This window comes from Perna viridis, chromosome 1 (genome assembly GCF_037379345.1).
Source record: "Perna viridis isolate PV_CMFRI_1.1 ecotype Kerala chromosome 1, ASM3737934v1, whole genome shotgun sequence".
NCBI classification, from domain to species: domain Eukaryota; kingdom Metazoa; phylum Mollusca; class Bivalvia; order Mytilida; family Mytilidae; genus Perna; species Perna viridis.
In genome coordinates this window covers 29,885,511-29,897,292 of record NC_142445.1, presented here as the reverse complement: position 1 = coordinate 29,897,292, position 11,782 = coordinate 29,885,511, and the positions used below count along the sequence as shown (strand labels likewise).

Sequence of the window (11,782 nt, the reverse complement as noted above, 5' to 3'; positions counted from 1 at the left end):
GCAAAAATTGAACCAGGTGTGCCTTTCAAGCTCATGTGAGCCTCCGATTTTACATGTGTTACACTTTCACTCCAGAAAAAGGACATGTGCTACATTTCTGTACTAAGCTTGAATCCAAGAATAAGAGAGGATGGAAAGAACAGGACACAGGTGCAATAAAAAGGTAAAAGGTGAAAAAAAATGGACAAGAAATTATAAGACAAACCAGAAAACTCACGATGTGAGACCAAGGTTTTTGGGCTGGAACTTGGAATATTATTATTTTTAATAACCCCAAAAATATTTGTGTTTCCTATAACACCGTTGAAAAATAAGGGTAGGCAGGTAGAGATGTTTTTTTTTTAATTTTTCTTACACGCAATGGGAAACACTCTGAATTGAATAAGGCTTATTGAAAAGTGATGTGAAAAAACTTGAGGGTGCTCTATATTTAACTGATAAAACATATGGTGAGTAGGGTAATAAGAAAACAAACATCTTTTTTTTATTTGGCCTTGTCATTTTTGTTTAAATGGATGGTCGCATGCACTTGAATGATTCTGTAGATAACAAGAATATTTACTAAGTATTCTTAAATCTATTATGCTAAGAATTTTTACTGCCATTGAGTTTTGGATCGAAATATTCGTGAGATTTCAAAAGTTAAAAAAAAGTAATTCAATTTAGAACTTCAGTTTGGAGGGGGGACCCGGGTGTATTGGTTTACTTTGGGGTGTGGGTGTCGAAAAGTTAGTACCCTGTCGGATTGATCATACGAAGGTTTTTTTTTCGATGATAACTATACCTCTATTGGGGGACGAACATTTGATTCTTTTTTTAGGGTGGGGCTGGCAGTATTGGTCGGAGCAAAGTATTTGTTTTATAAGGTTGTTCAACTTTTTATCTTGAATTACATATGTATTTAAATTTTCGTTTTGGGCGCATCAAATACTGCATGCAAACTTACAATTGGATAATTTAAGTGAATTTAGAAAATAGTCGCAAAACACAAAATATTAGGGTCTCTAAAATGATCTTTTAAACAAACGAAAAAAAAAACAGCTTTCCTAATGAACAAACCCAACCAAACGCCACCTATCCAGGCCGGATATTCATACTACATTTGGCTGTAACTGAAATCGTGCAAAAAAGGAAAGCAAGTGCGACTTATCCATTTTTATACTTGATTTGGCGGTATCTGAAATCGTGCAAAGTAGCTAATCGAGCGCGACCTTTCATGTGGAGGTACCTAGCTTCACTCGTGTGCTAGACGTTAAACAGGAGCGGATCAGTATTGCAAGGTTAGTAAATGTTCCTTTAAGTGTACATGTAAGTCTTAACATAATACGAATCAGGCAAAAAATGGGAAAAATCAGAAACAGCTATACATGTAAAGAAACACTAATCTGACCCAAGACTGATTTATCTTTAGAAAGACCACCATTTGATTTCCGTATCACTGGATTTGTTCAGAATTTATTAGTGTTAAAGAATTTCAATAGAATGTTAGTAAAATGAGGTTTTGACAGAGTTATTTGCCATTGAAATGTTCATTTTCAATACATTTCAATGAAATAATATTAAACTCAATTTACCAAAATTTGGAAAATCTTATCATTTTTCCTTCATTTTGATGATGCAAATAGTCAAATTACAATTTTTTTTCATACTACGTTACACCCACTGCCTGAATTTTAGAAAGCTGACACTTAAATGTTCTTATTTCACCGCCAGTGCATGTTCATGTTATTTACTACAGTACTGAGGTTGCATATTTGATAGTGGGAACAAGCCGCTGTGCCTACACTTTGCAATCGATTGTAAAGGAAACCATAGAGCAAACTTCATGTATACGATAAATGGATGACTTTTCATTCCGTATTGTCAACTTTACTTTCATCTGTGGCAACATGGAGTTTTCATATCACAACTCATACGTTATGCCAGTGTTTGCCGTGACTACACAGACTTCTTACAATTAGGCTTCTAGAATAGAGTTATGTTGCTACAAGATTGAAGTCATCACTACAGAAGTTTTATGGTCGTCATCATAAACTCGAGGATCGTTACGGTGTATCCACCTGCACCATGAGAACCGATGTATTCAATGTGTCACAGTTTTAAATTTCTTTCCTCTTTCATCTACCCCGTAATTGACTTTTTATGAGCAGCTCGGTGGATGTTTCTACAAAAGCAGAGGACGCTTACCCTACCAGTGTACCTGGTCGATGCTCCCAGTTTTCAGTAGAGTCCGAGTTGCTCATTTACTTTTGTTGCTTTGTTCGTACTATTTTGGTTATTCTATATTCTTTGTTTACTTGTATTACTGTCTGTTTGCCTAGTCTGGTTTCCCTGTCTGGTCTTTGTCCCTGTATTTCCGCTTGAATCTTGGTTCTTTGATCACTCTTTAATAAGAGTTATACGATGGTGCATTTGTTGCGTTTTACCATATCTTTTCCCTTTTCTATTTAATCGTTTTATAATGCCATTCGGGATGTGTCCTACTTTTTAAATGATGTCTTGGCTTCTACAAATTTCACGACCTTTGCAATGTATGAACGATTAAACGTACATGTACATGTATATAAGATGCCTACATCTTCAATTATTTAAAATTTTTAATTAAAGTGGGAGTGCTAGAGGATCGGTTGAAATTTGGGCTAATTTAAGATCTAGATCTGCAATTATAAGTCAAGAATTGTTTTCTTTAATGGGACTTCAGATGTAATTTAAAAAAAAACACCTCAGAAATCGGGGTTTTTTTTAATTAAAAGGATAGTAGCAACCATGTACGTAGAATGTATATTTTTTGTATCCGTGATTACCACCAGAATTACTTAGTGTTAAAGAATTTCAGATGATGTATATATGGCAATTATAATAAAAAGGTTTTCTAATAAAAAGGATTTTGAAAATTACTCTCTACGATGAGGCCAGAACTTTATCCCATTCTGAGCCGATTATACAAATGCACGTGTCTTTTTAACCATCGGGTGGTGATTAAATTTCTGAGAGAGGTTTCCCGCAATTTTACATTTCCGAATTCTCTACAGATTTCATTGAAGAAACATATTCTCCTTCATACATGATTCATCCACCCTCGATAGATAATTTTTAGATTTAACCCACATGCTGATGTTTGTGGGTTGAAATCTTAAATTTAATTATCTGTTGTAGAGAAATTTTGTAATCCACTCGAGACTGAACGAGAATCTATATTTTACTGATCTGGAGCTGACATGTCAGTTAAGTGCTAGTGGCCCTTTAAAAATCTGCATTTGTGTAACGTACGCTCAGTTTCTTTGTTTTTGTTTTTACAAAGGAATCAGACATTATTGAACTGATTTTTAGGCATGTGTAATATTTTTTCCACAGTGGCCAGTTTTAAAAAAAGGGGATGGTTGTGGTCGCGCCAAGTACTTTAACCCCGCCGCATTTTTTGCGCCTAATCCAAGTTGGGAATTTCTGGCCTCTGTTTGACCTGTTTCGTTTTCGCTCTAGTTTACTTAATATGTTAATTACTGCAGTGTATAGAAGCAAGCTATATCGCTGTACCTGTGTATGTTTTAGGGCCAGCTCCCGCCTGTACACGCACGTGTAATAAAATTTTCCTTCCTTTATACATGTACTTACTAAAACGGTGTCATTCAGTAAAGCGAGCCAACAATGATTCCGAGCTATTTCCGGCTCATATTATGGAACAACTTTTCTCTAGATTCCTGTCATATTTTGCACTGTTAAAACTGTCCATGGCTTCTTATTTTATATTTACGGTTGCAGTAGTTAAAAAGTCAATATATTGGACATTCCTTGTTGAATTGTTATCATTCATTTTAGACTATGTCTTAAATATAATAGCTCTGAAACTTTGCTATACATATCTTGATGTGTTATTCAACAAAATCAAGTGCCAAGTTTTGAAAAGTATATTTTAAACTACTATAATTCCATAAACCCCCCCCCCCAAAAAAAAAAAAACAAAAAAACAAAAGTGTACACAACATGAAATTATTTTTCAAATAAACCTACAGCTTACAATATTCAGATATTCCTGATCCTTAATGTATGAAAGGTAAGTAGGGAAAACGGATATTGATTTTCATAAAATTATAATAATTATTGTAATTTCTTCAAATCTTGCGATAGTTTATGATGTAGTCCAGCTAAATACCAACATCAATAATTATAAAATATGAAAGTTTTCACTAAAACTTAAGTCTCAAACAGTTAATATTATATACATTGTACGTATTTGATGCATGTAATTTTAACTTAGTATATTTTGTCTAGTTAGGTCTCAGACTTTGACTTTAACGGAGCCTTAACTGGCGAGAAAGCAAATGGCAACGTCTTGAAACTGTTCAGTCAATAATAGTACATTATCCGTCTGTTAAACTGTACAATATTTAAAATTGGCGAATGCACGAAATTATTTGCAGTTTTTCTTAAATATTTCATCACGAGTGACCATGTTTTTGACCATTTTTTTATAATAATTCTAAATACAATTAACAAAATATGTTTACATCGGAAGAAGATGACTATTACTTAATGCCCGTTATGCCTGCTGGCATGTAGTGAAGCGATAAAGGATCTCCATTGGTGACGGTCTTCGGCAATCCTTTTAACAGTTCCCCAGGTTTGGTTTCTGTCCTTCATCTTGATTACTTGTAGTTTACTGTATACACATGTAGCGTAACAATGTATTGTGGTTTGTTCCATAAATATAGTGCATTAAATGTAAACGGCGATTCAGTCAATTCTTTTGTTTTTTTTTTCCTTCAGGAATCACGTATCAAGATGAACAAGCGCCATGCTTTCGTTGGGTTTATCTTGTTCCTTTGTATAGTAAAAGGTATGTGTATAATAGATTAGCTCTTAGGGTGTATTTTTTCTTTCTTTTATTTCAGTTAAGCCTTCTTTCGTTGTCGAAGATCATAAACCGAGCGTCTATTAATATGCATTACAAAATGATTATATTGATGACGGAAACCAAACATTTATGCATTCCAAAATTATTTACATTTGATTACTATTTGGTGTAGATTACGGATAGAAGACAGGGATAGGGCTGGTTCTGTGACCAGTGCCTTGTGTCCCTCTACTGTATTGGCTAATATGTACTGCCATGATAGTTTATTCCATTGTGTAATTGTGTGTGTCGGAGGGGGGAGCATTGGAGAAAGAGTATTTGCAGCAATCTTTTGAGGTCTGAATGTGCTTATAAATGTACTACCTGCTTTTGATATTAGTACTGCTACAACTTTATGAATCATTTTATAGAAGAAAACCAATCTATATCTTAAACGTCGGACTTGTAAAGGATTCCAATTTAAAGTTGAAAGCATGTCTGTAACTGAACTTGTGTTGTGATACGGGTTGCAAGTGAAGCTGGCTGCTTTTGCTGTTTTCCTTGAGAGTCCCTAATTGTTGAACAATTATTATATTCTAATTTATGGTCGTACTACACTTTGAATGCATATGCAGGCTGTCAGTGGGATTTTTCTTTCTATTGATACTATTTGCTGTTTTTGATAATGGTCCCAAATGGTTGAACAATATTCTTATTTCGGTCGTATTAGAGTTTTATATGCATGTGCAGAGTGTTCAGCGGCCCTAAAATTACTACTTCTTGTTTCATTTTGGCTATAATTCCTTAAAACAAACTTAAAATTCAAAGGGAATTGTTACCTTCAATGTGTTTCTTGAAGTTACTTGTAATTACATGCTCCAATAGGTAACAACAGATACAAGTCAATGATATATGTCTTTAGTTTATTGGGTCAGGTTTGTCACCCTTTTTCAATACTGGGCATTCACTGGCGTGACGCCAATTATCTTGTATTTTGCCTATGTGTAGTGTTTTTTGTAAAAGTAAAGTTAATATTGGAGTGATCGATGTTGCACATTGAATTAGATTCTACCGAGTATTTGGTCTAGCCTTGCTGCTAACTGGATGTTCATGTTTTTTACAGCATTTTTTTCTATACCTGTATAGATATTGGGATGTGGTTTACTATTCTTTTAGGGCAATATTTTATCCGCCTTTGTGTGTGTAGATTTAATTTTCCTAACTCTATTCCCTTTCGACACCCTCTGTTGATTGTGTATGGTCTTCTTGGAGTAGAAAACTTAATAAATAAAAGATATGCTCTTGAAAAAAAAAGCTGAGGCCATCCACTTGGTCTTTGTTTTTACAAAACAATATTTGTCTTATTTTGTTGTACAAGATTGGCAAAGTTAAAATCTTAAACATTAAAGATATTTGTGCATGTACTTGTAATGGCTGATAGTCGTTTCTCAGCTGATGGTATTATCTATTTTGAATTTACCTACTAACTATCTGTTACTGTATTGTACGTCTCCGAAGTACTGTTGACTTATAATTGCAGGTCTATAGTTGTACAACATGTACGTCCTTAAAAAAGAAAACTATTATTCAACCAAACGGTAAAATTTAGACTATGAAAGTTCCAGAAATCTGGAAGATCTTGTAATAACAATTTAACTTCTGGCAAAAAGTTTACAAAGTGTATTCTCAAACAAATATTATATTTTTTACATGACATGTACCTACGGGTTTTACAACGAAAGTAGAATGCATCATTATACATGCATATGCCATCTGGCCGATGCTGATGGGAATTAAAGTCCCTTTGACAGAACCTGTGTACTTAAACCACTTTACCTGTCAGCAAAGTAATAATGTACATGTAGTATAGGGGTATGGTGCCCGGTACGGTAGATACGGCTTAGTCCGTACTAATAATTTTCGCTCTAAAACTATTGTCAAAAAAGTTTTAAAAAATAGGGTATTTTACGATAGCCAAAAGAACCCCCTGACCAGGTGCAATTCCAGTATTAGGTTACACTTTTCTAAAAGTACATGCAAACGTATACATGTACAATAAGAAGGAATAAATCATATCAATCATAGCACAAAACATTGCATTCATTCGGTCATGTTTCTGTTTTCAGAAAATTATGCCTGTTTCGAAGGATGGAATCTTAATAGAGGACGATGCTATTATTTTAGCAGTTTCAAAACAGATTTTTTCACGGCGTTGGTATGTTTTAAGGCCATGAAATAAATGAATGTGTTTTCGCTAACATACTATAAAAACTTGGGTTGACAGGCATGCAAAACTTTCATTTTTTAATAAAGTTTTCGACTGGTTTGTGTTGTAGGCACATTCAGACATAGTCATGTTTGTCAAAGAACTACCATAAAGTTTAGGGTAGGCACAAAAATTCGGGTGGGTAGGGGTAAGAGAAACGCAGGTACTCTTAGGCCTCATTTGAATTTTAGTAAATTCTGAAAAAAATGAAATATATTCTACGCCACTTGCACAAAAATGCTTTACAATTTATTAATAGTTGTCTTGTTTTTTGCCTCTTTCCTAGACCAGTATATGTCAGCACTTTGCATCTGTGTTAATTTTTTTATAATTTCAAAACCTTATACATGGATTGTTACATGTACCTTATTTGGGCTAAAACATCCATGAGGTATATTACATTGGAATCTTCGATAAAACTCTGCTATCTGTATTATAAATCAATGGACAGTAGTAGACTTCAAATTAAGTTATTCAATTTATTTGAGCCAAGGTAAGAACTTGCATATTTTTTAAATATCCAGGTACTTACCGAAGTGAAAATACAGTTTAAGTTTCTAAGAAAAATGTTTACAACCAGTTTGTCGGATGTTGGTGGGTTATGTCCCTTTGAAAAAAAACATATTTTAAAATGGCTTGCATTCCGTAAATATCGAAAAGGACTTTTCAACAATTTTATGCCTAAGGTTTTGATCACATTACTTGAATAACATCCAATAATGTTTTTGGGTTTTTTTTCTTTTGTTTTGTTTTGTTTTTTTTTTAGAGTTTTTGCAGAGTTTATGGAGGGATGTTGGTAGAAATAGACAACCAAAATGAATACTTAGCATTGAGAGAACTAGGAAGTGGCCGAAGTAAGTCTCCTTTCAGCATGGTAAAACATATAATCTAAAATCAATTACATGTACATAGTTGCCATATCCGTCACACTGTATAGCGAGAAAAGCGATCGTGTACAGGTTAGATGATGTAATTTCAGCTTGATCGTGGACGGATGTAGATAAGGATCGTGAATAAGAAGTTTGTTTAATTTTTTATACTTCCTAAGAATTTGACATTGTAAAATATACAGAAATCTGCAATATTTATAATATTGATAAATTTGTATTTAGAAACCACTGGATCGATGCAACCAACTACTGGTTGTTTTCGTATTTATTCACCACCCCGAAAGTGAAACTTGTCTGACCCGAACTGTGTATCATATATTACATTTATTTACTGAACTTACAGTCGCACAGAATTCGAATCCCCCAAAACACCGAGTCTCCGATTCTTATATTACTCATGGCGGAATCTCTCGGTGCTGGAGTTAGCTTCTTGTATCGTTTCATTGGCTTTTCGATGACTAAAAATACTTCTTGTGTACAATTTATTTTACAATCTTGAACAACTGAAATATTTCGTCTTAGGGTGGCTAACCATGTGATGAGAGGTTACTCCTTGAAACACATGAGCAGCAGCAAATTTAACCGAATGCAGCGTACCGAAATTTGTAGTTTTTGTATAAGTATTCCTAAATGTCCTATCCTCATTGACCAATATGAAGACTGCTTCAAATATAGCAAATGACCTCTGCATACGTTTTTTCTTTCACCGCGTGTCTTTGAAAGACCTTGCTCTACCAGGAACAAACGCCTGAGTTAAACCTGATTTTAATAGGGTGCATGATTCATTTTTTGTGTTGTAGCTGTTTAAGTAATGTGACAATATATTAGCAACAGCGAAAAAAAACAATTTTAAAAAACTTTTTTTAAAAACTAAGCCATTTTAAAAATGCAGCTGTTTCACTCTATGACTTGTGCATACATATTTTGGAAAATATTTAAGTACCAGTCCTTATGAAATTTCAGACAATGCCCATATTAAAGTGATTAATGGTGATGTTAATATGTAAAACGCATGTAAACTTTCGCATTGCAGTAGATAAACTATCGTAGTAGAGTAAAATTCACCTAACTCAACCACCAACTTTATCTAAGCTCACTTAGACTATTTATAGGTAACAAACGAATTATATTGATAGTGATTTTTTTTGTTTTTACAGGAAATGATATGTATTGGATAGGTTTGACGGACTTATTTGGTGAAAACATTTGGATGAAAGCAACAACCATGAAGAGGCAAAATTTCAAACTGTGGGAGAAACGCATTCCAAAGAATGGAAGAGGAAATCAACATTGCGTTACCATGGGTTTTGTGCGGCGGTTGCCATTTGGAGTATGGAATTATGACAATTGTGAAAGTAAACGGCAGTTCGTCTGTAGGAAATAACACAACAACTGTAACTCAATATTGGTTTAAGAATAAATGTACATACCCAGTGTCCTTGTCATACGAATTTATTTATTTTACGCTTCCCTGTCCAGAGTTTGACTGTCCCACCGAAAAAATAATCACGGATTCTTGGATGTTTCGATTGATCACACACTTGAAACTTGATTTCAAAATTTGATTGTTATGAAAGAATGCATTTTAAGTAATATCAATGATTTTTTTTTGCAGACTGTTCACGTCCTCCACCCAGTAATATGTAGAAGATATTGAAATATTTTATATTTGTGTACATGTAATATCCTTTTTTATCAATGTAACACTAGGGTGACTCCAACAGGATTTCAAGTGAGAAGTTTACATATTTTGCCATGAAATATGCATGTAATATAAAAATTCGTCTGAAGAATTTTTCATTTTAACTATAATTCCTAGCTTCTGTATTGTTAGCCTAAATAAATGATCATTCTCACTTCCCATATATATGATGTATCACAGTTTGAGGAAAGAAAAAATTTACTTGTATCAAGCACACTACGCCGTTCACAAACGAAACGAGGTATTGTTGCATGAGTTGACCTCATAAAGTGGAATAGTGAACTCAGTTGAGTCAATGATAAGGTAAGAATCTTTCAGATTCAGCATTTTCCAGCTTTACATTGATACATAAATAGCAACACATTCAAATACAAATTGAATGACAATATATAGGGTCTTCAGATTCGTTGTCATATTTACCTTGGTATGTTGTGTCCAGTATACATTTCGAATTTAGCGCAGTTGAGGTATTAGTATGTAAAGCGGTAGTTAGCTTGTGATTATGTACCAGTTGTGATGTGTTTTAGAGTAACATATTTTATCATACAATTGGTCGTTTTTTACATATTATGGAGTTAAAAAGCTTAAAAATATTTTATTTTATTGAAGAAGGTAAAGTTTTCTTTTAAATGCCTAAAACATTGCAATATTGGGTAATACTTCTACTGCGACTCTGAAATATAAGATTGAAGTCAAATGGGACGTGGGAACTCTACCATCTTACTTGCCAGTGCATTACTACATAGAAATTTAGCATACATACACGACTAAGATACAAATGTACGATATGCCAAAAGATGTGAAATGAAAAAGAACATGAATGTATATCAAGACAATCGACTACAATAAAAATCTGTGTTTATGGGGAAAATAAGAAAATCACTGATTGATAGGGAGTTCAGTTTAGAAGGGCATCGAATTCACCTGAATGAAAGCAAGCCAAAATCAGTGGCTTAGAATATTTGACGATAAATAACTTTAAAAGACTTCAGTTTTTGATTTTTTTCTTGTTGCTTCTCCAGTTTACCATGGGTTATGTTCTTACAGCTGTACTATTCACTTATTTAGTTGATATCATTATAAAATAAAAAAAAACATTACATCATCAAACCCCCCAAAAAAATCCAAACCTAAAAAAAATCAATGAATTAATATACCATTCTGGTACATGTTAGTAATACAAATAGTTAATGTTAATATGTAAAACGCATGTAAAATGTTAATATGTAAAACGCATGTAAACTTTCGCATTGCGTCCGATGAACTATCGCAGTAGAGTAAAATTCACCTAACTCAATCATCAACTTTAACTAAGCTCACTTCAACTAGAGCATTGGAACTTGAAAATATGTTTAAATTTTTTATCATATCTTTTTGAAAATTGATTTTTTTTTCTATGTGGTAGCATTGAATGGAACAAGACACATGTATATTGGTAACAAAAATATATTTAAATACTCTTTTGGAGGCATTTTAGAGACATCAATAATAAATTATTCTCCTCTGTCAATTTTATATGAAAATTGTAACTCATTATGAATTCTAATTGTGTAAGATTTAAGTTGATTAAGTTGAATAATGTTAAGTTTAGTTTTAAAAGAAAGTTTAAATTTAGTTTCCTTAATTTGCCATTTTCTGGATGTATACATCGTCGGAATCAGATTACAACGATAAACTATACCCAAAAATACAAACTCAACCATTTTACGATATCACACTCTCAGCACATTGGTATTGTATACATGCGTTTCAGAAGGTATACAGTGCATATGAGAATAATGACAAATTTGTGTGCTCAATTTTGACTTTGGGAGAACCTTAACCATTACCATAATCTATAACGTTATTAGACTTGAGTTGTACAGAACCGTAATACTATTCTAGTGTAAAACCATAGTATCGAAAATATCATAGTTTCCTATGCTATAATAGTATTATACTATACTATATACTATATACTATAATAGATTACTACATTTTGTATAACAAATGTTGAAGAGGTGTCAAATCTCAATAGAACGATTTAAACACATAAACGCTGGACTACATTTTTATATAAAATCATGTTTTAATGGATAGGATACAGAAGATTA

The 11,782-nt window shown here is 33.2% G+C and overlaps 1 protein-coding gene across 1 annotated transcript; it reads left to right on the top strand.

The window, feature by feature from the left end:
- The first annotated feature begins 1,183 nt into the window (after positions 1 to 1,183).
- On the top strand, positions 1,184 to 9,421 carry LOC148628273 (perlucin-like). Its single transcript, XM_088585390.1, has 5 exons — positions 1,184 to 1,280; positions 4,765 to 4,834; positions 6,958 to 7,046; positions 7,864 to 7,951; positions 9,145 to 9,421. Exons 2-5 carry the CDS (start codon positions 4,780 to 4,782, stop codon positions 9,369 to 9,371), a joined length of 459 nt encoding a protein of 152 aa, XP_088441516.1. The 5' UTR covers positions 1,184 to 1,280; positions 4,765 to 4,779; the 3' UTR covers positions 9,372 to 9,421.
- The last annotated feature ends 2,361 nt before the right edge of the window (positions 9,422 to 11,782 follow it).

Bases quoted from the DNA above. Each gene is read 5' to 3' on its own strand.
- LOC148628273 (XM_088585390.1), top strand. From the start codon at position 4,780: ATGAACAAGCGCCATGCTTTCGTTGGGTTTATCTTGTTCCTTTGTATA. The intron at 7,047-7,863 runs GTATGTTTTAAG...TTTTTTTTTTAG, and splicing joins CAGATTTTTTCACGGCGTTG to AGTTTTTGCAGAGTTTATGG. The intron at 7,952-9,144 runs GTAAGTCTCCTT...TTGTTTTTACAG, and splicing joins AGAACTAGGAAGTGGCCGAA to GAAATGATATGTATTGGATA.